Source organism: Pungitius pungitius, chromosome 7, assembly GCF_949316345.1.
Source record: "Pungitius pungitius chromosome 7, fPunPun2.1, whole genome shotgun sequence".
NCBI lineage: Eukaryota > Metazoa > Chordata > Actinopteri > Perciformes > Gasterosteidae > Pungitius > Pungitius pungitius.
In genome coordinates, this window is record NC_084906.1 from 16,858,956 (window position 1) to 16,884,992 (window position 26,037).

At 45.7% G+C, this 26,037-nt stretch overlaps 1 protein-coding gene across 1 annotated transcript in view; it reads left to right on the forward strand.

The window, feature by feature from the left end:
• Nucleotides 1-2,847: 2,847 nt before the first annotated feature.
• The window catches only part of faf1 (Fas (TNFRSF6) associated factor 1), a 48,914-nt gene continuing 25,724 nt past the window's right edge, over nt 2,848-26,037 (forward strand). Inside the window, exons 1-8 of the mRNA XM_037469545.2 lie at nt 2,848-3,143; nt 4,653-4,721; nt 6,283-6,329; nt 8,216-8,466; nt 8,619-8,710; nt 8,829-8,920; nt 14,768-14,873; nt 19,737-19,823. Of these exons, the coding sequence (XP_037325442.2) occupies nt 3,084-3,143; nt 4,653-4,721; nt 6,283-6,329; nt 8,216-8,466; nt 8,619-8,710; nt 8,829-8,920; nt 14,768-14,873; nt 19,737-19,823 (804 nt within the window). The 5' untranslated portion in view covers nt 2,848-3,083. The remainder of the gene's footprint in view (nt 3,144-4,652; nt 4,722-6,282; nt 6,330-8,215; nt 8,467-8,618; nt 8,711-8,828; nt 8,921-14,767; nt 14,874-19,736; nt 19,824-26,037) is intronic.

The window sequence follows — 26,037 nt, forward strand, 5'->3', positions numbered from 1 at the left end:
TTTAGTGGCGGAACATGTAAAGACTCTGGTGTCATATGAAAGCCCATTTCACCATTTACAAGCCAGGACAACAAAGAGTCGTGATCTTGTCAATTGTGTTGCTCTCAATGAGGAAATAGAGAGTGTTGCTCACTCTTTAGCGGATTCCAACTTCGGATTCGACTCACAACTTTTCTGGGGTTTGATGAGCGTTGGTATCAGACGTGTCATCCATCTCGCAGTGCAAGTCCTGCTCATCAAAAGTGGCCCACTAGGTGGCTCGCATTCTACAACCGGCTTCAACCCAGTTGACCTATCATTGACTTAATCATTGACTTAACCACATAAAACTGCGAGATGCTGAGCACCAGCGTTCCTGAGGGAAACTTTGGAGGGTACCACTTGTTAGATAGTTTGATTAGTCTATCACCACTATACTTGGATGACGACCAATTGGCACATCAGGACTGCTACGGTCATGGCCTCGGCCTGCCCAGGCATAGTTCACCATCTTCCGGGTGTCCTATAGCACGAGCCAATGGTGAACAGGGGACAGGGTCGGCCGAGAGGCGGTGGCGGTGCAGGGCCGCAGTGCCTTTTGACCTCTCAACGGTTTTACGCCCTGTTGAACTCTCTCTTCATAGTTCTTTTTAATTTTCCTTCATTGGCATGACTTTATTTTGGGGGTTAAACATATTTCATCCCATATTTGAGGAGCTTTTATCAACCATAAAATGTATGCGCCCACCCCCTAACTTGATTTTGGTTTGTTGCCTCAGGGCAACTTGTATATATTGTGGTGGAAGATTTTGCACAGACAATCGTAAAGTAAGAAACAAAGGCTCTGAGTCAAATATGTCTTTCTCTGTTTATTTCCTTGCAAGGGAAGAAAGGTCACAACAGCTACGTGCTCTGCAGACTGTCATGAACCTCCTTCCCCCTAACAGAGCGAGGCAGTTCTTATACCTAAGTTCAGTTATCGGTGGCGTCAACAGAAACCATGACCACCTTGTTGAGTGTCTACAGCCAGGATACTGAGGACATCTAATCCATGTAAGACATGTCAGTTCTTTGACCATAGCCTCGCCCTCCTAACACTTGAAAACAAGTCCGGTCATACACATATGACCCACTTTGTTTAGTCTCTACAGCTAGGACGCTGGGGACATTCATCAGTGTGGAACACTTCGGCTCTTATACCATGGCCTTTGCTATCTCAGCACTTGCAATTAATAAACTGGTTATACAAATGAAGCATTTAGAAGAGTCATTACAATTTAAGAAGAGTCATTACAATATAAAGTGAAATAAGTCAAAAAAGCAATGTAGGCATTTAGAAATAAGTTCATTTTGAGGACATTAACCACAAATGGATCCAAACATAAATACAAAAATATTAAACAAAGGAATGAAATTACCAACACTGTATGTACAAAATCCACATACAAAACATGTAAACTTAAAGGGCTTGTTTGTGTCACATTGTATGGCATATACATTCAACTGGCCTACAATAACCTGAAGAATGTCTTAAAATACTGAAGGGGGGGACATGATACATGGACATGGGACACTGGGCTCTTTTCTCTTCGCTTGCCGCTACTGCGGGTAACCTTGTAAGTTTCCTTTCCTGCACTTAGTAAGATGCTTCAATTCAGAGGGTTAGCTTGTCTGATCTGAGGTCAAAGTCAAATGAGGTGCAGCCCCAGAACTGCTGGAGCGGTGGAGGAAGGTCCCAGCACCTGGCGGTGTGGTGCGCCGACAACAACCTGGCCCTCAACACCAAGAAGACCAAAGAGCTGATTGTGGACTTCCGGAAGAAAACTGGCACACACATCCCCATCCATATCAACGGGACGGAGGTTGAGCGTGTCGCCAGCTTCAAGTTCCTGGGTGTCCACATCTCTGAGGACCTCTCTTGGACCCTCAACACCTCATCCCTGGTAAAGAAAGCCCACCAGCGTCTCTTCTTCCTGAGGAGACTGAAGAAGGCCCATCTGTCTCCTCAGATTCTACAGAATTTCTACCGCTGTACCACAGAGAGCATCCTTACATCCTTGTCTGCGGAGGGCACGCAGCATCGAGAAGGACAGCTCTCACCCCAGCCACAGACTGTTTGCCCTCCTCCCCTCTGGGAGGCGCTCCGTCCCCGGACCAGCAGGTTCAGGAACGGCTGTCATTCAACTGAATTCTGCCCCCCCTGAACTCTGAACTCTGCCCCCCACCCCCCACACACATCTCCCTCAGTGACTGTACTTCCCCCCTCCACCCTGGCTTGACTGCCACACACCTTCCTCCAGCCACTGAACATTTGCACTGTTATTGCACACTATTTTTTACTGGTTACTCGGCTTATATTCAAATATTGAAAAAAGACAAATTCAATATAATACAACAAAACCCTGTAGCTCAATTAAAGTTAAGGCTGATGCGTGCTGTTTTTTATGCATTTAGTATGCAGACTGATTGTTTGTGGTGGTTGCCATGGTAAATCATGCCTCCATTCATGCTGCTTTCATACTCAACTCTACTCAACCTACTACTTTGACTCAGAGTTTGTTGAACCTCCTATTTGAAACGGATCCCCGGTGCTACAGACACAATGGCACCAACCCACAAACAAATAAAATGTTTTTAAATGCATATAACGTTAGTTTCTGTATTTTTAATTTTCCTATGTGTGGTCAGGCTCATTTTAATGTCGAAGTACAGATCGAAATGACGCCACGAAAACTTAAAAAAAAGCAAATCTTTTGCGCAGTGGCAGCACGATGAAAGACAGAACTCCGCCTGTGCATGTCGCCACCTAGCGTCGAGTTTTTATGTTGTTGTTTTACAGCAGCTGCAGCCACTTTACGTCAGCCGTAAAGCAATGGAGTAGATGACAATAATGATAGGAGATAACTGAGCACCGTAACGCTACTCTACAGAATCCGCTCCTGCCGAAGCGAATCGAGTTGAACATTTCCAAACACGCCGAACTCTCCCTCGTCGTCACGTCCTGGTAAAGCGCCCCGTTCCCCCACTCAGCGTCCCCGCGGCGAGGCGAGCGAAGCGACGGGAGAGCCAGTGGAAGAGGAATCGCTTTTAGCCAGTCATTGCCAATGGCCTCCGAAGGCGGCGAGAGCAACATGGACCGAGAAATGATTCTGGCCGACTTTCAGGTGCGTGTCAATTCCGTCGTCCGCGCGTATTGCATCGAGTGGGTATAACTGGCGTTCTGTTTTCGCCGTTGTTGAATGGCCTCGCCGCCCCCCAAATCCTCCACCACCACCCGCACCACCACCACCACCCGACTGGCGTCGTAAACAGCAGACCCGGAGCCTCGCTTTCTGCGGCTAGCCCGCCGAGCTAACGGACTGACAGCCTTGCTAACGGGTTTCTGGAGGGCTGCTCGTGTCCGTACGCTCGCTAGCCAGATAGCCGGTGTGACCGGAGGCGAACGGTAGATATTTTAGCTTTTTATTTATTTATTTAAAACGTACCGTCTGGACGGATAACGACCGTCCCGGTTAGCCGTAATGATGCCCGTGCTCAGGTAGAGGTGCCAACTTGTTTACACGCAGCTATGCTCCTCCTGACAAAACGAGACGGGTTTCTCTTCCCCCCCCCCCCCGGAGATGTCAGATGTTTTCATGACGAGACACTCATGTTGGTTCTTGTCCTCTTGTCCATTGTTATTGTCCTTTGGTGGTGTGTCCCCCTTACGGCTTTGTTACCGCAACAATGTGTTATTTTTTTTTTTAAATCCACAACATTCACCTGGGTTTTATTTGACAGTAAACCTTAGCAATGCAGGTGTACAAGTTTTCCTTGATTTTATTCACATTGGGACAGGCCACGAGGTAGGTATGTTGTGTAACTCTGTTGTTGACAAGTCCACGCAACGTCACATTATTGCAAAGCCAACTCTTTTGTGGCCCACCTTACACGGCGCCACCTTCAACTTTAAGTTATTAATGCAAAAAAAAAGAACCACGCCCCACAACACATGCACGCTGAATAGTGAAAGCACAACAACGTACACGCCAGCTGACACCAGACAATAGCCAGCCAAAGACATAAAGTCTGAACAGTTCAGACCCACCATAATGAATACAATACATATATTTGTTTTTGTTGGGTGCATAAGCTTCCATCATGTTAAAATTAAAAAGTGATTTTGCCTTTCTTGAGTCAATAGATGACATGAATACAACATATTAGCTCAGTTTTACAAGAACCAGGTTATAAACTTCCAAACTAACCCCCCCCCGGGTCAGTAAGACTAACACAAGGATCGGTCAGAAAGAGATAATGATGCGTTTGTTACAAATGGATAAATCTCATATACCTAAAGCTATATTAAAATGACCCATATTGCAGTGTTATAATGATTTTACTCTGAAGAATAAATATTTTTTTTAGCCTTCTGTGCAAGGGTTCAGAGTCCAAGTCACAGTTTTGTGTTGTTTTTGAAAATATCACTGAGGCCGTTCTTGGCAAGACTGACACCACTAATGTTCCTGTCGTGGGTGGTACCATAGTAGATCAAATTAATTTTCCTATGTTTTATCATGTGTGTATATATTTTAATGTACAGCCATCAGAATGTTTCATGAGACAAACTGCTGCAGAATCCTGTTCAATGCATTTATCTCTTGTAATTATGACTTTTTCTCTCCTTCTCACAGGCTTGCACTGGAATTGACAACATTGCAGAGGCAATCACCCTGTTAGAGCTTAATAACTGGGATTTAGTGGTAAGTTCTTTATCTGTAGGCTTTGCCCGACTTCATCCAATATTATGTATTCTGGGCAACTGTGACGTGGCCAAATTATTTCTACATGTCTAGCGAGCATGTTAGAAACACACACACACACACACACACTGGGGTAGAATGATGTTGAGGCAACATCCACGAGGAAACAGTGTGTTCGCCAAGTTCTTATTAAGTCGAGGTGAGTGTGAGTAAAGGAGCTCTTTACCGCTGTGTGCATGTTGAAGGGGTCAGTCTAAATATAGACCGAGGCTGGCAGGAGCTCGCAGCAGTCCGAGCGAGTTGAATTCTCCCAGGGCGATGCGCACCTCGTCTGGTGATCAATGTAATCAGTGAATCATAGTCTAAATTGTATATGCATGCATTAAGAAAGGAATTTAATTTAAATAATACCGCCATTGCTCTTTTTCCCTGAATCTTTGATCATTTATAACTTTAGGAGGGACCCTAATCCACAATATGGCTTAATACGTTCTTTCCGTCTCAATCCATTTACAACGCGCACACTAAAGCGTTTCCGTAATACTTTTAATTAAAAAAAATTATCCTAGCGCTGGCTTGGCTATCGCTACCAACCAGTTTTCCTTCTCCGGTTTGAATTCTCATTGAAGTTCACTGATGAACTCCGGGCACGCTTGCCGCTAGCATCGTGTTGTTGAAGAGCCCGGTGATACAGCCGGTTACACTTTGGATACGGACCCCTAACGCTTTATTAGTGTGGTGAAGCTTTTGCCATTTGCCATTTCCTTCTTTCAATACCAAACCATTAAGAGAGGATGATTATGCCATGTTGTTTTTGAAGTGAAGAATAGTGAGCGTTCAAGAGAGATCCAGTCAATTGTCCACTCAGACAAAGGCTCGAGGCAAAGCGGTTGTTTGTCATGCTTGTACGTTCAGCTCTTTGTTCTGACCCTATTTGAATATTCCATCATTCTCTGTCACATTTTGTGAACATTAGTCGTAAACTTGTGCAGACTCCAGACATCACATACATGTTGACAAATGCGTCAACCAAAATAAGCAACATTTGGCCTAGCTAGCCTACACGTGGACCGTCTCAGTGTTCAGATCCCCTTTGCAGGTCATCTCACATCACTGAGAAACAAATATATTTTAGTTCCAGCTTTTTTCAAAATGAGTTTTTTCTTTTTCTGTGTTTTATGATTGTGGTGGGTTAGTATTACTGCTAATAATATGCTGGGTATTACATATTTAGAACATGTAGTACTCCTCGTCCTGCTCATATGGTGTTCTGACTGACTGGAATCATGCGCACACTGACATTATGTTACAATTCACATGGTTTTGTTTGGCTTACGGCATTTCTTTTTTTCCCTTTTAAGTTCAGAGATGGAGTTGAGTTCTCTTAGCTAAAGTCAAGTTACCTGTATAGAAATCCATTATGGGTTGAACTTCATGTATCGCAGAAACCAGTAAACTGTTTTCCGTCAAAAATAATTAGACTAATTGACTGCATTAAGAAACTAAAACTGGAAAATGGATTTATATTGTGTTGTATAATGTACCTCCACTTTCATTACAGGCAGCCATCAATGGAGTGATACCACAGGAGAATGGGATTTTACAACGGTAATATGCATGTTACCACATATTCATTGTAAATAAGATTTGTGTAACATTGAACAAATGCTGCCATATATTTTAGGACTTTTTAATGCACACTGGGGAAACATCCGTCTGTGGCACTTGTGTGCATCTGCCAAGGAGATTAGCACGCAACAACTTTCTGAACTCTGCTGGGTATACAGAACTGACGAGAATATATTTACTGTATCCCCACTTCCATGATTGTAACATCATTCATATCCAGCAAATGATTTGCTCCCGCCATGTTTTCTATTCTACATTACATGTCATTCAGCTGACGCTTTTATCCAAAGCGACTTACAATAAGTGCATTTCAACCATAATAGAGGAATGATATAAAAGGCTGACTCTGAAAAGAGTCGCCCCGCCAAGAGGATCACCGTTCACAGTTTCAAATGTAAGAGGCCTTTAAGAGGCTTTGAGCCCCTTCATTTCAGCACAACGGTTAGTTTGCACTCCTGAACCCACTCGAACACGCACTCCAGTTGGGGTCCATGAGAATATTGCCTGGCCTTTTTTTGAGGGCGCGCACTGCTGTGAATGGAGGCCGGCTGGCGGCGGCGGCAGTAGAAGCCGCCAACACATTCGCTAAGTGGCTGGCAGCGGTGCGACAAGGCCGCCGTCGCCCAGTAAACAGCCTCCGATGACGGGGCCTGAGCCGGAGCCAGCTGGAAGCTACGCCAGACGCTCCCATCCCGAATGCATTTCCTGTTTCCTTCCTCCCTTGTGTCCTCTTTCGTGAGCAGGCTGGGAATTATGAGAAGCTGGCGTTGTTGATCGGTATCCGATATTCCCCAGGGCACCAAAAAAAATATTTCTTGCTAATAATGAAAAAACCTGCGTATTCCTCCGTTGACCGTCTTAAAGTTGGTCTTTTGGGTGAAGGGCTCAACAGTTTATTCTGCTAGTGGGACTCCTCCTGGACTACATAGGAGAACAGTGGCATCTAGATTCAGGCCAGCACGGAAGCAGCAGCAGCAGCAGCAGACAGTTTCACGGCCTTCAGTGTCACTGTGCCATGTTTAGGGCTTACTTTGTGTTTCTTTTGACTCCCTCAGATGCTTTCTGGAGTGTCTCTGGTTTCTGGATCTCTCTGGTTTTTCTTTTGCTTCTTGGAGTAAAATATCAGTCTCACTTGTGTATCCTCTTCATCCATTTCCCAGCAATACATATGATATTCCAGATGTCTGCTAGTAGTTGCCTCTGATTTATGCAGATACTGCCATATCATATGTATTTACACATACTCATGGTATGACTTCCCTTGTCTATTTGTACAGCCAGTTCACACCATGTAGATGGTTTCAGATGCCCTCATGTCACAAAATGGGATTAACTTGTCTTTTCACATCCTTTAACAAGTACACATGTTTTTTTTATCATATAAATCGATCCAGATTTCAGTATAGAATTAAATACCTATTCTACTCGTCTAACTCTTACTATAGCAACTATTAAGTGCTGTTTTTGTTACTGACGTGGCTGGTGGGGGAGCTACTACTACATAATGTGCTCCTTTTGTCCCATTTGGGTTGTTTTTCCTCTTCTGTACTTCTGTCCAGTGTCTCCCTACGCCTCCGGACGGCGACCTTTCCAATGCTGCCTTTGTTAGAAAGCCGGAGTCTGGCACTCTGTTCTTGGGAGACATTTGCTGCTTACACTTAAGAAACAAAGGGCACACTTTGTTCATTATTGTGAGACACGGGTCGTGCAACTACTAAATGATGGTCTCTATTAAAGTGAACTTTGTTTTTGTCTTATTCAGTGTCCGGTTGTACAGGGGAGAGATATTTTTTGCAATATGAACCTAGCGGTACCTCTTCCACGCCGGCGTTAACCCTGTGACCTCTGTGTTGCAACTTTTCCAGTGAGGCGAGCGCGTTCGGCCCTCCCAGCCAATCGGAAGCAGCCGATGCGGCGGCGGCGGAGGGCGCAGCTCCTCCCCCCGCCTCCTCCTCATCCTCGTCCTCCTCTCCTGCATCGTCCTCGGCGTCAGCTTTTTGCCCCGTCAACCCCTCCTCCCGACACATTGTAGAGCGCCAGCCCCGGATGCTCAACTTTCGGGTGGAGTACCGGCAGCGCACCATCGAGCTGGTGCTGGAGGAAGGCAGCACAGTCGGTGAGCACCACACACACACACACACACACACACACACACACACACACACACACACACACACACTGATATGAATGTTCTGCACAATACGCAACGTATCAAACTGCCTCTTTGTGCACAATTCACATCTTCCGCGGTATAAATCTGATTTACAGGAGAAATCAAAACAATCCTCGAGGCAGATCTTGGGATTCCAGTTTCCAAAATGCAGCTGAAGGGATGGAAGAGCGGAGATGTGTCCGATAGTGTGAGTTAACGGGCGTATACAACACAATGTGGCACTAAGTAAAGGTTGGAAAAATAACTTGTGATATGAGCTTATGTTTTCTTATTTCGATTGTGCTTTTGTGTGTGTGTATAATTAGACGGTGATGAGAAGTTTACACTTGCCCAAGAACAACAGCCTGTACGTCCTGACTCCAGAAATCGCCCCCACTGCCAGCACCAGCAAAAACAGGTATTAAGCTGAGTATTTGGCTTCTTATTATCTATCTCAATTCCCCAGTATGTCCTCCTCCTCTTCCCGTCCTGGTGCACTTTAGACAAGCACCTGAACTACTCCCTGTGGGGGTCAATGTGTAATATCTACTAGTGAACACCAGGTGGCGATCTATTTCTACTTATGAGGACAATGAGTCCAGAATCCAGCAAGCGAACACCTTTTTCCTCGTTATATTAAGAAACTGTTGACCTTCTGGTGCACATTCATTTTCTCACGTCAGTGGTGACATTTAGAGAGGGACGGCTTTCGGTCGCAATCTCTGTCGTGTAAACAATAATTTCCCTCCCAGCTTTGTTTATTTCTGCCTGAAATTGTTGCTGCGTTAAGGTTGTTTCCCATCCTGCGGTTCATGGGCTGTGTATATGTTCATAACTACGTTTTACTACCTTTTCCTTCTCTTTTTTTTTAAGCACGCAAGTGTTACTTTAGGGATCGTACCCAGCGACAATAGAGACGTGTCTGTAAAGCTTCATTAAGCCGGTGGTCTCCATGTTCATTTCAGGGAATCCGCGGTAGTATTAGCAACCTTTTACTTCTGAAATGTCAGGCCGCTCAGTGTGAGGCCGAAGCAATAATACAATCTCAGCTGCTAGGTAAACATGTGATTGTCCTTTCATCAGCGTCAGGTTACCATATCCCAAGGAGTCCCTTCATCTCATGGATAAAATAGCCCGGAACCCTTTTGTTTTTGATTTGAGGATGATAAGAGGGCGAGCGTTACAGCTGGTTTGATTACAAAGCAACTCGAACCTCTCCCAACGATTCTGAACATAAATAACGGTAAAAACAAAAAGAGAGGTAGCACTTGACTGACTATGCAGGTTTATTTTAAGTGAAACATACTTCACCTGTCATTGATGATGCTTTGACACAATTTAAGTTGTAGGTGGTCCTGAACCTAGTGAATTCGTCACATACATTTCTCATTAAAATAGAGTGTATTCGATATGAAGTTTCACAGTAATTCGCTTAGTATTTATCATATGATATTTTTTTTGACAGTGGTCAGTTTAAATGCTGAATAAATGCTTTTAAGCACCACTTTTGATACAGCTTTCCTCTATTGCCGGTTTTTACGGTGTCTCTATATCCATTAAGGAAACGGCACAGTGTAAATATTCTAGAATAACGTGCTGTCATTCCACCGTTATATACTTCCTTTTAAGCTGTGTGTAGCCTCCCTTATGATGGCCCTCGCTCGTCTGTCGACGTCTGATTCTAAATGAAAATTGTACTGTGACGCATTTCCTCATGTTAGCGTCCACGTGTCACCAGGGTAAAAGAGGTCGTTTGGCAGCAGTGCCGCTCTGCCTGCTAGTTAGGGCTAAGTGGTAGTTATATTGTGTTGGCAGCTAATGGCCCTCATCTCCCCCAGTCTTCCCTCCCTCGCCTCGTCTCCTCACTCCCCCACTTACCGCTGTGTCTTTTTAGCAGCGCCGTTGCCATTTCTCCAAGTGTTATCGATATCATTTTGGGTGTCGGGAGCTCATTATTCTGTGTCAGCTATTTTGGTGGAGGACAGTTGGGGCTGAATGGAGTGGGTGGGCCCCTGTGTGTATGCACATGTGTGTGTGTGTGTATGTGGTGATCATGCCGTCATACTGGGAGAGGAGAGGTGACAGATCACAGTTTAGGAGGGGGTGCAGTCCCCCCGTAGCGGGACCAGACAAGCTGTTAGCCTGCAGTAAAAATAAACTGGTCACACCGTGAATCCACAGTAAGTGCAATTTGTGTGCAGTGTGTGCCAATTTGTTGCCGTAGACTGAGCTCGGTGGCAGTAAAGGCTTCAGCCTAAAGTTTGCAAGGAAGGACGCACACATTAGCGCCATCATACCAACTCATGGTCCTAATGTGTCACTTTCTATTTCTGCACTTCCACTGAAAAAGAAACCTATTAAGGAACCAAATTGTTGTGCTTTACATTTGTATTGCCTTATTATTCCGTTGTATATTTGAGCAATGCTTAAAATGAGTCTTTTTTTCCCCATGGCTATTTGAACTCAAATGCCAAAGTTAGTCTAAAATGAAAATTAGGAAAAACATTAGGAAAAATTATTAGCAACTTAATTAGTTAACATACAGTTTTGCACAATTTGGTGTAGACGCTGGTTTGATTTTTAAGAAGATGCCACACTGAAACACAACTTGCCTGCATAAACAAAAACATAATTAAAAAAAAGCATTGTTAAGGCAGCTAATGCTCTTTTTCCAAGAACATAACCCATTAAATTCTTCAAATTGTTATCTTTGATTCTATGTTTTGTAGTCTGGTTATTAAAACTACTCCTGTCTCCTATCTTCTATTTGCTCGCCTGTAGTTGCGGTTATCCACCCAAATTTAATCTCACAATGTTTGTTTGCTTCAAATTGTTGCTGAGTAGCAATGCAAACGTCCCATAAATGGTAATATCTCTAGCAATTACTTTGTAGAAGTTGGCTCATGCAGCACACACACCTAAACCAAACGGACTGATTAAATAGTGCTCCACTGTCATTATGATCCCGCTGAGTAAACTCCTCTTAGTCGTCTTGTTTGATTAGAAATAAATCTGGAGGCTTTGGGAGATTTTCCCTTCGAGCACCAATCTATCGCAGGTAGTTATTTAGTTAGCGGCGCGACGTGCCGTTCGCACTGCAGTGTCCAAGGCCCGTCTGCAGAAGGTCTTTTCTCTGTGGCCGTGTTGATGACTGCCTGTGAATACAAGAGGGTGCTGAGGAAGACCTAATCTATTGCATAAATGATAAAGGCCTGATGAATATTTCAACGGAGCCTGTTTCCTTCCTCGTTTATCCTCCGCTCTGCTCTCGGGGAAGCGCGTTTGCCAAGGAAAGGTTATTTTAATTTGAACTCTAAAAGAATTTTGAAATGGCAGAAATGATTCATTAGGATTTGTGTGTGTTTTATGGAGTCTTCCCACCCCCCTCCTACACACGCTCCCGTCTTTATCTCTGCGTGTCAGATTCACAGACGCTTTAGGTAAGCCGGCTAGCTAGTTAGCTTGGCCGGCCCGGTGGGAAGTAACTTCTCGGTTAGCATGCTGATTAACGCTGCGACAAGATGGCAGACCGAAGCCGAGCAGAACGCATCCTTCTGCTTTGTTGTGGATGCAAAATATGGCGGAGGTAAGGCGACCTTGTGTGTACCTCACGGATTAGAGGACACCACTCACCTGGTCAGTGTGTCTTTACGTGTCGGTGTGTCACTAATCAGATCAGAAACACACGCAGGATGGCAGTGAGAGTTCGTCAGTGTGTGAGGGGTTGAAAAGAAGAGTGTGTGTGTGTGTGTAGGGGTATTTGTGTTTTGCAGGCACATGAGACAATTTGTGTGTGTGTTCCTCTGTGTCTGGCAGTGCTCGTTTAATAAGGTCTAGAGTCTGCTCTGTGCCGTGGGGACTCGCAGCTTAGGCGACGGGCTTACCTCAGAATGAAACCAATCTGTTTAGCCTGCTCCTCTCCCCCTGCAAAACGCTCCATTTTCTCTGTCCATAAAGTTAAATGACATTTTCCTCCAGGCACCCTTCTGCCATGTCAAGTACCTCCAGAGATGTTGCAGGCCGACCTGGATGACACACATGAGTGTGTGTGTGTGTGGGCTGAGTGAGGGAGAGACCTCCTGAAGGCACAAGCAAACACGGAGACATCCACATCTCAACCCGGTGCTGCTGGGAGGGCCCGGGCTCCTTCGGGTGCTTTGAAAACATCTGTGGTGAAGCCAGGGGAGACAAAGCCCCTATTGGACTTGAAACAGGGCCGTTTTATTTATATAAACCTGCGAGGCTCCTCGGACAGATGGCACATTCCCCCCCCCCCCTTGTGAACGCATTTGGTATTTTGAGTAATTATATTTGTACTATTTTCCAAGTAAATCTCGAACAGAACTCCGGCCACGCGCACTCGCCAAATGGCCCCGTCGGTGCGCCACGGCCGCTGAGCTGCTCCTTCTTTGCTGGGAAGGACAGAGTAACACTTCCACTCAGTTTACCCTCTATCTCGGTCTATTTAGGAGCGTCGCTGCCTGCCAGCAGCGGCTCGGGACTGTGTCCAAACATAATCGTGATATTAGCTAGATCCTTATTTATGTGTCCCTACCCCTTCCATTTCCCTCTCTCTCTCACACGCATGCACACACATGTCCCTCGCCCTTCTGCTCAGCCCCATTACATATGCATCCATCTTTCCCACTCCACACATTTCCAATCTTCCTCAGTTAGCTACAACAAACATTACATTTACATATTGATTTCGTAGTTTTAGTCAATGTAAATATGCTGTCATTACAGTAAATTTGAGCTTCTGTTAACATAAGCTCGTCCAGATCTGTGAAGATTAAGGGTGTGATTGCATAATTAATGTGTGCGCTACATATTAATTCCCCCATCCCTCTCTTTCTCTCAACTCTTCCTCCTCTCCTTGGGTTCTGAGCCCTGATTAAGTGCCTGCTTCGGCCCTTAAGCCTCCCATTGATATTCAGCCGCACAGACCCAGCGTTTGCTCAAAACGCTACTTAACCTCACAGCTTATTGTAAATGAAGCTTCCAAAAGTTGATTTCCCCCCCCCCCATCACCGCCTCGTTTCTACGTGAAGCACACAAAGTGTCTGCGTTTGCGTCGTTCGCGGCGTCTCTGTCCCAGCTGTGAGCTGCTGAGGGAGGGGCCAGTCCAGAAAGTGTGACCCCCGAGGGCCTCTTGAACAACAGATCGCGTCTTGACTGCCAGGTCTCTGCTCACAATTAAATCAGCATACGACGTCCTCTGTGAGCGCCTCTCAGCGGTTACCTGTCAACAGCTTTCATCGGCTTTTTTCCTTTGCTGATTGCTGAATGTCGTCTGTCCTTCGAGGATAATTTTTTCAAATGATGTCTATTTTTTTTTTTAGCACATCGTTACAATTGGATCCAATATTGTTGGATCCATCTTTTAGGTTGTCCGATTATTCATTAAGCCCATGTGAGATGCAACTTACTGTTGTACTGGGTTTTATTAATACCCGTCTATTATTTCGTCCGTATCTTAATACTATAAATTTCAGTCATCAAACATCTTGAGGTGTCTTACAGTAGCCTGTAATTGTAAGGAACTGACATGTTACGATGATAAATGCAGTGCAGCAATCATCTGGCAGCAGCTGCTAACGAGGTTTGTCTTCATGCGCAATGGCCGCTTTTGGTGTCCTCATTTTCTTCTTGAGAATGAAAGTAGTCGGTTGCCCCTTACGTCCCTAATTGTCTACACTCCGTAACAAAAGGTGGAAGCCACAAACCTGGAGCAGCGAGGGCCGACCTGTCGGTTGTCGGTCAACGGCTGTCTGGGCCGCCGCAGCGGGTTGGTTGCGGTCAAATCTTGCCTGGAGGGCATCTTTTGGTCTGTAGTTGGGGAAGCTGCTGAAGGCCCTCCTGGGCTTCTTTCATAATGGCTGCCAGGTTGAATGGCAATAAGGCAGATTGATGGACTCCATGCTGTTTCTGTGCAGGTGGTCGTGGCTGTTGCCGCCTGCTGTGCTGAGCGAAGCACCGGCCAGGCTTGTTAAGACACAACCAGTGAAGTGGGCGACTTCTCCCCCCCCCCCCCCCCCCAGAGGAGGCACCACCTCCCTTTGGGCCAGCCGCTTACGGCCAGTTGACAAGTTTCAGCTCGCCCCTTACTTAACTGAGTGGCTCTCAGAGATGGTTTTCCCTTGCCCTCTATTTTTTCCTCCTTTGTCATTGTATTTTCTCCATATTCCTCATCTGCATCAAATCATTATCTCATGTTGTATATACTCTTTCTTACTCTTTCCATTTTGTTCCTCTCCTCGTTTAGTGATCTCCAAGATTCGTTAAACCAGAACTTCCTGTTGGTCATCAGCCACCGCGAGGCCCAGAGGGACTACAGTCTCAACTTCCCCGGCTCCAGAACCATACAGGAGGTATGACACTATATGTATGCTAGTATGCACACAGACAGACGGACATGGAGTCACTTTATACGCCCCAGGCACCGAAAAGCCCTCAGGAACTCCCCCCACAGACTCTCACGCATAAATAATATTATTGTACCCGATTCTAGTTCCCCTTAACACCGCTTTCATTCCATTTGCCAAACATTGCTAGTCTATCTCAGCCATCGATTCATTATTCATCACAAACGATCACATTTCAGAGCGCATAATTACTCTCACAGCTGCAGTCTGGTACGACCCCCCCCCCACACCCCTGCCCTCCATCGTTCTCGCTGTCCCTCAGCAGTCAGGGAGGCAGTTTAAATACCGACGATTGTTTGATCTAGGCATGCGGGAGCAACGGAGAGAGAGAGAGACTGGAGTACCGTCCATTTTCCTCTCCAGAAACTAAACGGTAGATCCGGCAGGCGATGAAATATTTAAACTCAGACTGGACCCTGTGTGTGTGTGTGTGTGTGTGTGTGTGTGCGTGTGCGTGTGCGCGCGCGCGCTCGCACACTTAAGTAGATATGTAAATAGGTGTGTGTCAGTGTCAATGTTTGGCCCCTTGTGAGTTCAGATCAGCACTCTTCTGCAGATGCAGACACACACACACACACACACACACACACACACACACACACACACACACACACACACACACACACACACACACACACACACACACACACACACACACACACACACACACACACACACACCATGTATTACTGCCCTGTACTTACCCCTCCGAGGAAGACCTGAGGAGGCATTTGTTATTCACAGCGGGTAGCTCGTTGCCACAGGTGAGCGGAAATAAGCTCCCCAAAGACTGATCAGGTAAGATAGAGAAATCCCTCTATTGATTTTATGTTAAGCAATCATTATTTGCGGGATCGGGGTCGGCAGTGTCTGCCGAGAGCTGCTTGCATATACACATCATTTCTTTTATATTGCGTTGCATTGCATTTAGTTTTCCTCTTAGTGCGCGTTTTATATCCAGCTGCGTGTTTACTTTCACGCTGCACTGAAAGGCGTCTCTCTCCCAAGTTCATCTTCTTGTCCGACGTTCACCGCAAGCAGTGAACGTCGGACCCGGCTCCTCGGCGCGGGTGAAGATCACACTAATAACCATCCGAGCTACTTGCAGGGCTTGTAATGGTGCTAATTGAACAGATTAGTACAACCGACATATGAACTGGATGAGGCAGCTCGCCTCCCCGCTTTCCACCCATCTCCTCCGTCGCTCTCTCCCCTTTCTCCTCCCTCCCTCCCTCGTCTCTCCCCCTCTCTCCCTCACCCGCTTCTCAGGCAGATGGTTTTGATGAGCACCCACTGTGAACCTTAAGTGTTTCTGCTGGGATTACAAACACTGGGGAGGGGTCCCTGCGGTGTGGGAGGAGGGGGGGGGGAGGGGGGGACGGACACAGAAAGGAGGCAAAGGACTGTTGGCTCGGTGGGGGTGCTGTAAGAGGCCGTAAGGGATGGAGAGGGGACAATGTGGGCTTAAACAGGCCTCCGTGTCGTGGTCTTTTCCCTTACGCATGCTTGTCTTTAGGCATCTCAAGGCCCCCCTGCAGTGAAAATGAGGCCCACAACTTTAACCTGCATGGATCTGGACTCTGTTTGCCCCACGTTCACCACGCTCTTTATGTGTTTACTTTACAGAGCGGGCGTCCGTCCTTCTCGTAGGATTGTGCTGAGAGATAATATGTCATTAAACCATGTGTGCACACTATGCAGGGAACGATTCAAAAGGGTTTAGTAGCCAGCGTGGAGAGCTGCAGGTATAATAGTATTTTTGGAGGACTGAGATTTGTGACGCTAATCATAAAAAGGAGTTAGAGTGCGATTCTTTCTGTAATTTTTTACACAAACAAGAGCGTGAGTGTATTTCTGTAATCATAAGAATAAAGCAACAAAGAAGTAACACCATTGTCAGTCCGCCTGACTCCCCTTTCCGCTCATACTGTGTCCACTCACAGACACATATGGACTCCACCACACAGCACCTTCTTCTCCCCATTCTTCCCTTTGTCTTAGCTGAAGACTAGCCGATGGTCCCTGCTTGTGCATATCAATGGGGATAGACTCCTATCTTCTTGTTTGTCTTTGCCAAAGGCTCTTGCTTTGCCTTGTGGCTCTCAGGGAACTGCCCTTGCCCCTCCTTTTCTCTGCCTTCTTTCTCTCTCCATCTCTCTCTCTCGGTCTGCCCCCCCCCCCCCCCCCCCCCCCCCCCACGCCCCTTCTCTACCTTCTTATTTTTGTTCCCATCTCTAGTGCGCAGGGCTGATTGGCATTACCACACAAGAGTGTGGGGGTAAGTTGCTGGCTAGCTTCTGAGCTAAGCTGGAGAGCAAATGTTTGCCAGGGAAGTAGAGGGTAGAATAGGGATGGCTGCCGGTTTCGGGGCGTCCGTGACCAGACCAGTTGTCCTGGGGATTTCCCCTCCAATGCTGCCCCACGGGGCCGCGCCTGGGCCCCATCTTTGCTCTGCAGCTGGGAGATATATAGGAACCAAAATGCAGACAGGGCTACAGAGCTAAGAAAGGGAAGGTTGCATCAAAAAAGAGGGATAAAAGAAAGGCATCTGGTGCCTAAGGGAGACTGAAGAAAGGGATCGGGAGAGAGAGCTTGTGACTGTTTAAGGGAAACCTTTGCTTCTCTTTGATTCGCTTCCAGCCGGGGATTACAAGCAATTGGCATTTACAATGATTGGATCATTAATTTTGCCTTGAGGCATATTGCCCGGCAGCTTGGCGTCGCAGCCAGTCCCAGTGTCGTGTATAACTTGCTCATTCACTCCTGCTTCATCTTCACACCAACCAGCAGTTCCGTTTTCGTCAGTGAGACTTTGAATTCACATCCTGCTCCGCTCTGTTACAGACAATTCCTTTTTCCAGTTGTAGCTTCTTTAGGTCAAAGTCAGGTTGATGGAGACTGTGTGTTGCTGCTGCCGCCGCACTCTGCTCAACACTGACATCCCAGAGTCAAATGGAGGCATTCCAACGTCTTTTGTTTCAGGTCAAACACGTGGGAATTTGACAGTGAAACTTGCTCTGTAGAATGAGTTTCTCGGAGGCGGATGAAATGTAGTTGTTTTGATTTGTTGCACAGTGACTTGTCAGTGAGATGTCTGTTTTTGGCAGACAGGGGGCAGCATCAGACAGTACTGTGTCCTTGTACTTGTGTCCCTGGCTGCGGCGGCCCGGCTTTGCAACCGAGGGCCGGTCTAAAAACTTTGGCGACCTGGAGAAGCCAGAGCGATGCATTGCCCCCCCCCCGTGTTGTTCTGTTGCCACAGTTCGACGGGGCTGTTGTGGTCTTTTTAAATATGGTTGCATCAGATTCTCATCACCGCATCATACTTTTCAAAGGCGCACCGAGGGGAGTTTTTCATTCTGGTGGTGCGTAGCTGTGCTGTCTGTGTTGAGATCAAGTTGTCCTCAGCCAGGTGCTCTTCACTGTCTGCCCCCCAGACTCCTTCCTCCTCCTCCTCCTCCACCTCTCACCTTCATTCCCTCTGTGGTGGGTGTTAGTTTGTTGTTTCTCTGATGCTGCTTTAACCTCTGACTGCAGCCTCTTCATTACTAGTGTTTATGCCTCTCCTTTCCTCCCTTTTCCCCTCTATTCATCGCCCGGCCAGCCGGTCAGTCAAATCCCTGTAGTCCGGCTGGTCAAACATAGATATTACACTCTGTAATAACACTGGCCACCCGCTCTGACCCCAGTCTGCTATCCCGGCCATGGCTTCTCTTCATAAGGATAGGCCCCGAGCAGTGTGGTCTGGGATTTACGCTAGAAAGACAAAGGATGGACTGTGCCACTCAATTATTATTGTTCTTTTATTTGTTTCTCAGCTTGTTTGTGCTCCAAATTGCTTTGCCGTGCCAGGTCCAGCACAAGAAAATCTAATTTCTTACCTTCAATGGAACATTTACTGTTGCCTCCATAATAATTCTCCATAATTTAAATATAGTCCTAAGCCCTCGCCGTCTTTTTAGCTCAAATTTTTGCAGCCATTGACTGTTTGTAGCGTATTCAAGTTTCCAATCCTGTGACCAGCAGCCTTGCATATACCCAAGGATCCGTCTCGTCAGTGCTTTGTACATAGACAGGATTGGACCCGTGTGTCGGGGGGGGGGGGGGGGGTCGGGATCTTTGCTCTACAATTGGCAGTTTTCTCAGCATCCGTGTCCAGCCTGAAGGGCAGAATTCTGCGGAACAAATGCACTAGAATCCCTGGCCGCCAGCGCTCAGACGCTTCGGCGGGGCTTTGATCACCCACGGCTGGCGCACATCAGGCTGGCGTTGGGGCTTTAAACCAACAACCCAGTGGACGGTGTAGCTCGGCGGTGCAGCCGCTGCTGGCCGCGAAACTGTTTAAATGCACGGAATGTCATTAAGTGATGCAGATACAGCGTCTGCGCATGAATGGGAAAAGAGAAATACTGTTCATTTCAGAGCGTGGGGCTGTTGTTGCTGGGCATTAGCTGTGGCATCTCAGGAATGTTGATAACACTGGCTGGGTTTTTGTATATTTTTTTTTCTTCCCTCCCTTTTTTGACTCATCTCTTTCTTCATTCTCTACCTCCATTCGATTTTTTTTCATCTTGCCGCTGAATAGAGGATACTTTAATGCAGCTCTGTATTTACTGTTTAATCAGAGTGGAAAAGGTTTCCACCTTCACTTCTGATATTACTTAATAATGAGAGGAGGCAAAGGAGTAAATATGAAAAGTCTGGGTGTCTGAAATGTTTTATTATTTGACCTTTTTGTATCGTTAGCATTGTGTTTTGTCTTTGTGCTTTGAACATACACTAATAATCGTATGTTCCCTTTGTCTGCAGGTGAAGAGGAACATTTCCGACCTGACCAACATCCCAGTCCGACATCAGCAGTGGGATGGGTGGCCCGCGTCAGCGTCTGATGACTCTGTAAGAACACGCCCAAAATGTAACAATTTTACTTTTAACAGTTCTACAGGAAAAAAGTGTCAACAGCTACGTTTACTTCTACCTGCACGTTGCCCTCGGCGATCTTTCGATCCACGGCGGCTTTCTTAAAGACGTTAAAGCCCATGGTTCACGGATGATTTAAAATTATTTTGATAGTAAGAGTGGAAACTGTTCCACAGTCTGTAACACCCGATCCCAAAACCATCTGTCAGAAGCATGAGAGTGAGATGTTGAAGCTAATTAAGACGTCAAAGACAGGTTCCCGTCCTGTGTCCTCTATATGTGGACATTAAAGCTCACATCATTGAGTCCCGCTGACCTCTCCTGTCCCAGGGTCGCTCTTCCCAGCCATTCACCCTGCACACAGTCAAGCTGATCAGAAGCAGCCCTCATACAGAACCTTGAGGAACCTCTGACCCCTTTTGTCTCAGCCCTTCTTTGACAGCCTATGTGTTCCCATGCTAATTGTATGGGATGGTTTATCATGCTACTTTGAGGAGCTGTTGTGCACACATTCTTGTGTTAGCCCCTAGCTAACGTTTTCCTTTTAGATCTATACTATTATTGATGCTTTTTTTTTTCCAATAGTGTTATCATATGCGTATACCAGAGCAGGCTTCACTGTAGCAACGTGACTACGGTTTTTTTTTTATTTTGTATTTCTGGTAGTGCACTTTTGTGTATATCTGTTTTGGTGGATACAATCTATTCTGTATGTTACCCATTGTTCATGTTTCAATTCCTCGAACTGAAGGTACAATAACTGCACCTGTTTTTTACGAAAGCATTTAAGATTAACCGTGAAAGCGAATACTGTACACGATGAGTGCACCTAAAAGGGGCAAAGGACAAAAGGTTATGCGTCCTTTCACTACAGTGAAAAGCTTCTTTCCAGCACAGCTAAGAGCAGATCATTTGAAAGCTGGTAGCAATAAGAAGGAACAGACCAAACTGCTCTAATGCAGATTTGTTATGGTTAGCATCAACTTTTTGGCCTTCCAGCCATGTGATCAGTTAAGCGTTGCAACAGAAGAGTTGCACTAATTTACCTTTTTCCTTTGCGTACCACAACGTGCACCTTTGGCTTCATTCGTTTTATTGTTCCCAGTGAGGACAAGAGCTCACATTTTAATGTCTCACAAGTCTTTCCAGCAGCCGTAGATTTAAGTAAGAATTTGTCATGTGTAAAAAGTCCGGAAACAATTCGTCAATAGGTTTTCAGCAAATAATTACTTTTTGTATTTAAAATAAATATTATATAAATCATTACCTTACCTAAATACTTTTAGACCTAATGGAGACATTATTACACCATTGAAATAATTTGCCACTGTAAAGACTTGGTTTTTAGTTCGATACAAAGTAATTCCATTACATCAAATGTCAGGGATCCCTTGAATTTATTAGTTATAATTATATATCTTTTCAATGTTTCAATTTTTAATTCACTACCTTAATTCAGTTGAAGCATTTTTGTGTAATTTGCAAAAATATATGACCTTATCATGACTTTCATCACATGACAAACCCCACTAATCGCAATATAATCTTAGGAAAAGTAAGGATGAAGTAAAATCATTCTTTTTTTTATTACCTTTTTGGTATTTTTGAGATCTGTGATCTTGTTATCAGTGAACCTCAGCTCAACCTCCTCGGTGGTGTGGATATGATTGCCAGGGATCATGAATAGATTGCGGCTCATTGTGGCATCACAGGCCCAGTTGGCAGCGTCTGTTTCTTGGACGAGGAGATATTAAAAAGCACAGAGACAGAAGTGTAATAATGGCCTCTGCTCGAGCCGCAGCCTTCTTATTGAAACCTCGGAAGGTATTAACGGAGAAAGCCCAGGGCTCGGCTGGGCGGGTGGGAAGCCAGTGTTAGTGTCTAGCTCATTAGCCCAGCCTCCTCTCCCGGGGTTCAGGCCAATAAATATGGCAGCCAGAGGCCCCCGATTACGTTTAGCGCTTCACATTAGCCCACTTTCAGCAGGATGGATTAGTGCTTTACTCGTCTGTGATACAACTGTGTGTTCCTGCTTGCCTTTACCTTTTAATGTGTGTGTGCGCAAATTTGCAGTTATGCGTTTGCAAATGTGCCTGTTTTAGGATAAGCATTGCGTCATTGGCTGGGTGTCAAACCTCGATAATTAATACTTGAACTGAACTGTGCCTGTAGCATCACAATTGGGAAAAGGTCACAAAAAAAGCCATTTTTTTCTAATTAAATGAAAAGTAAATGGTATTAAGCATTGGTGCAGTATTTAACTATTTGCTGACGTTAGGTTACAATATTTTTTTTCTGAAATTTCGAGATACCTTTTAGATTTAAAGTGGCGTTTTGTAACAGCAAAACTGCGATTTTAAAATCCCTTATGAATGTCAAAGTATTTTCTGAAACAATAGCGAGCACTGAATGTGACGATGCTACTGTAGCCGCCTCCTGCGAGGATGCTGAAGCAATAGAGTTGGTATTCCCTGTCTGTTGAATTCTCCCAACAGGTTTGTTGCTGCAGTCGCTGCATTAAACAGTCCAAGGTGAAGATGTAAATTAAAGGTTTATTTTTTTTATTTTTAGCATGCACAAGAAGCCTAAACAGTCCCTTTATTGTCGTTGATCTAATCATCAGCTTATCTAGAGTATCTCTTTGTTAGTTCTTGTGTTCTATGGAGAAAAAAAAAATTCCCACTTCTTAGGAAAACCGGCCGTTACGTCACCCTCCCTGATACTGTCCACTCAATGTGTTTCATTGTTTATGGTGCTCTGAATCTTTATAAAAGGATGGAATTGGATCTGGATGGATGATGCTCGAGTAGCACAGGGCAACGGATCAGTTCACTCATTCATGTCATCGTGTGTCACGTTGGAGCAGGCAAGTTGAATGTTAAAGGAAGTGGCTCCAAGTGTAGCTGAAGCGGGACCAATGTGAGCGACACTCAATCCTAGCACGCAGATTGGGTCGACCTAAGTTACATACTGGTTTGATATTTCAGTTCAATGGGTATATAAACCACAGCTCGTCCACCGCAGTGATTTTTTTTGTGTCACCTGACACAGGACACGAGATAATAGCCACAGTCAGTAAGAGTTTATTTAAGATTTGATTTCCTGTGTCGCTTGAATTGCGCTGATTGAGCCCCTTCGCCTGCCTCCTCCCCCCCGCCTCCTCCTCAGTCTTCTTCTCTTCTTCTACTCTTTCGCCAAAACAATACAGTGCCGAACGTTCCCAGACAGGCCTCCTCTCGTTGGAGCTGTTTTGATTGGCACTCTTTCCCTCCACACCTGTTGGAGTGATTGACAGCCAGTGGGACATCCTTATTACATCCCCTCGTCTCTTCAACCTGCACCACCACCCACCCTCCCTTCCAGCCAGTAATTGCTGACATTTATGCAGTGTTTCATGGTGTTTGCTAATGTATTAATGCGGCGGAGCCTCGGAGGTGCCGGGCCGTGTAGGCCAGCACCTCCCTCCAGTTCCCAGTTGGCATTAATGGAATCTTCCTCTGCCTGATAGAGGCCTATTAAACTGGGGATTTATTGAGGAGGGGGTGCAGGGGGGGCTGGTGGTTTCCATAGCAACTAGGTTCGGCAGTAATCTCAGACAGAGCCCCCCCCCCCCCCTTCAGGTGACATTCAGCACCAAGTTAGTCTGTCAGTCTCATTTTTGATCTCTTCTAGTTGTTGCGCTCCCTGGAGATCACATTTCACAGGGAGGTTTTGTTCAGCGATGGTCTGTTAAACGTCCCGTTGATCCAGCAGTCATTTCTCTGTGCCTACCTTTAGTTTCTAGCTCTAGTATTTGCATTTGTTTGCCTGCGGACATTTGGACACGACCCGCACTGTGCGTATAGTGTCCAAATGGAGAGAGGCACATCTCCAGCGAGCTCAATGGAGCCTGACCGAAGGAACCCAATTGGTCCTGGCCTTTCTTGTTTTTTTTTTTGGGCTCCCCCCCCCCCCTTTTTTACATTTCTTGTACTGTTGTATTCATTTATTTTCTCTTGTTGTCAGTACTTCCTCCTCCGTCCATGTCCTTCGCTGCCTCATCTTCCTCGCTTTGCTTCGGTCCATCAAAGGGAAAGTGGGGTACGGTGGTACTGTGGAGGTGGTTGCCGTCGGTGCAGCTGTCAGTAGTAATTATCTCACACTCACAGCCAGACACCCAATCCAAACACTGCCTACTTTAGAAAAGAAAGAAAAAAATGAAACACAGAAAGAACGAGGGGGGAGATAGAAGAGAAGAAAGGGTTGAAGGGAAAGGAGGGAGGGGTGGTGGGGGGGGGCAAGGGAGAGAAATTTCTTTCCCTGTATCGGCCCCTGAATGCTTAGAGCCTCAGTGCAAGTGTTAATTAAAAGAATCCAAAAAAGAGGAGCCAGTCCCTTTTGTGTGGAGATGTGGGAGAGGGTCATTTGGGGAGGGGGGGTTAACCCCCCTCCCCCCTCCCCAACCCCCGTGCCCTGCGGTGCTTCAGCCTTGTTTCCGCGTTTTACCACTGAGCCGCCAAGCTGCACTTGTGTACCTCAACATCAGGAGAAGCCACGGGGTCAAAGCGAGGAAGAGGCTCGAGGGGCACTCAACTCATTTTTTTTTTTCTTCCTTTTCACCTCCCCTCCTTGCATCCATGTCAGCCCCAAACCCCTCCCGGCTGTCTTTGACGGGGGGGAAGTGATCAACTTTTATTTATACACTTATTAGCCCCTCAGACGAAAGCCTCTCTTTGTGAGTAGTGGGGCTAAAGGGTTTATGGGGATGTTAAGATTCTCACGTTTGATTGCCACTCGATCGGGGAGCGGGCAGAGCGGACTTGGGGCCATTCCTTCACACCCTTAAGGCCTGTATATCTTTGTCCGGCTTAATACCTCCAACTCGCTCAGTGCTAATTCACCCCTCAGGCCTCAGTCCCATCCTGTCCCAAATGGCCCGAAGCTTCTCTCTAAATCATTGCTGTTTCTTTTGTTCAACTATAAAAGTATTGATAACTTAATTTTACTTGTTTACTAATGGCGTTTTTTCCTTTTTTACTTTGGTAGTTCTCCTTAAAAATATGAATAACACAGTGATCTAATAAACGAGATAGGACTACTAATTTATTTAGGGTTGAGTTACGAGAGCAATTCAGTTAAGTGTTCTTCGTAGGTGTTCCGGGGACACTCTCACATTTACACCCTCGCAATTGTCAAGAGTACACTCGTTAGTAATTGTTAATACACAAGAAATACAATCTTCTCCTCTCAGTGGGTACGACTTTATGACTCCTTTCTGGGCTGTTGGTAGGAAAGGTTTTAATTCGCCGAGAATCAACGAACATATTTCCCGTGTTTGTTGTGTGTGTCGCTGCTGGCTCTCCCCTTTGCTGTGATGTCATTCTTTGTTTGCGCAGTTTTATCATTGTACGGCGGTCCAGCCACTGCTTTTTCTCTTTCTCTTTGCTTAAGACAACACGGCGGAGGAAAACTCATCAGGATATTATTCATTCTCCAACTGCCAGGGGAGATGCTGTGTTTTTCCATTTCTTCTCCTTGGTTACTGAGCTGGTGGGAATTAACGACACAGTGTATAAATAGTGCCATCAGTATGTCACTCGTCAACCTTTATTTCTTTTAAGGCTGCAACAAATTGGAAAATAGTTTCTCTTTTTGCTTTGATGAGGAATATAAAAGTGATAAGAAATGTAACACATTTATGGGGCAAAGAACCCCAGGGAAGATGGAATTCATAAAACCTTCCATGAGGTTTAATGTGATTTAATATCACACAAAAACAAAAGACTGAGGAAATAAGCACCATCAAGGGGCTTCATCAATGTTACTGTAAAGTCCTCATGGACCCCTCACATGGGCAATAGATACTGTGATATAAGTGTTGCCTCCATATTGCACAACACCAGTTGCACTTAGTCGTGCGTGTAGCTCTGCCGCAACTGTCCAAATGTTTTTTTTTTTTTTTTGTGCAAATATTTTGGGCTCTTGGCTACGGCTAGCTTACTTTCTAAAATTGTGTGCAAAGATGGGGAAAAATAACAGACCGCGTGTCACTTCTGTCTGATGTGTTGGTTCTTGTCGGCGCCGGGTACACTCGCTAGTACTCGCTAGTGAGTCCATGTTGCCGACAAGGTCTGCTGGTTACACTGTTCTCTCCTGCTATAGAAGTTGAGGCCAGCATGAGGAACCGCTCTGTTTTAAAGCGAGAGGCAGA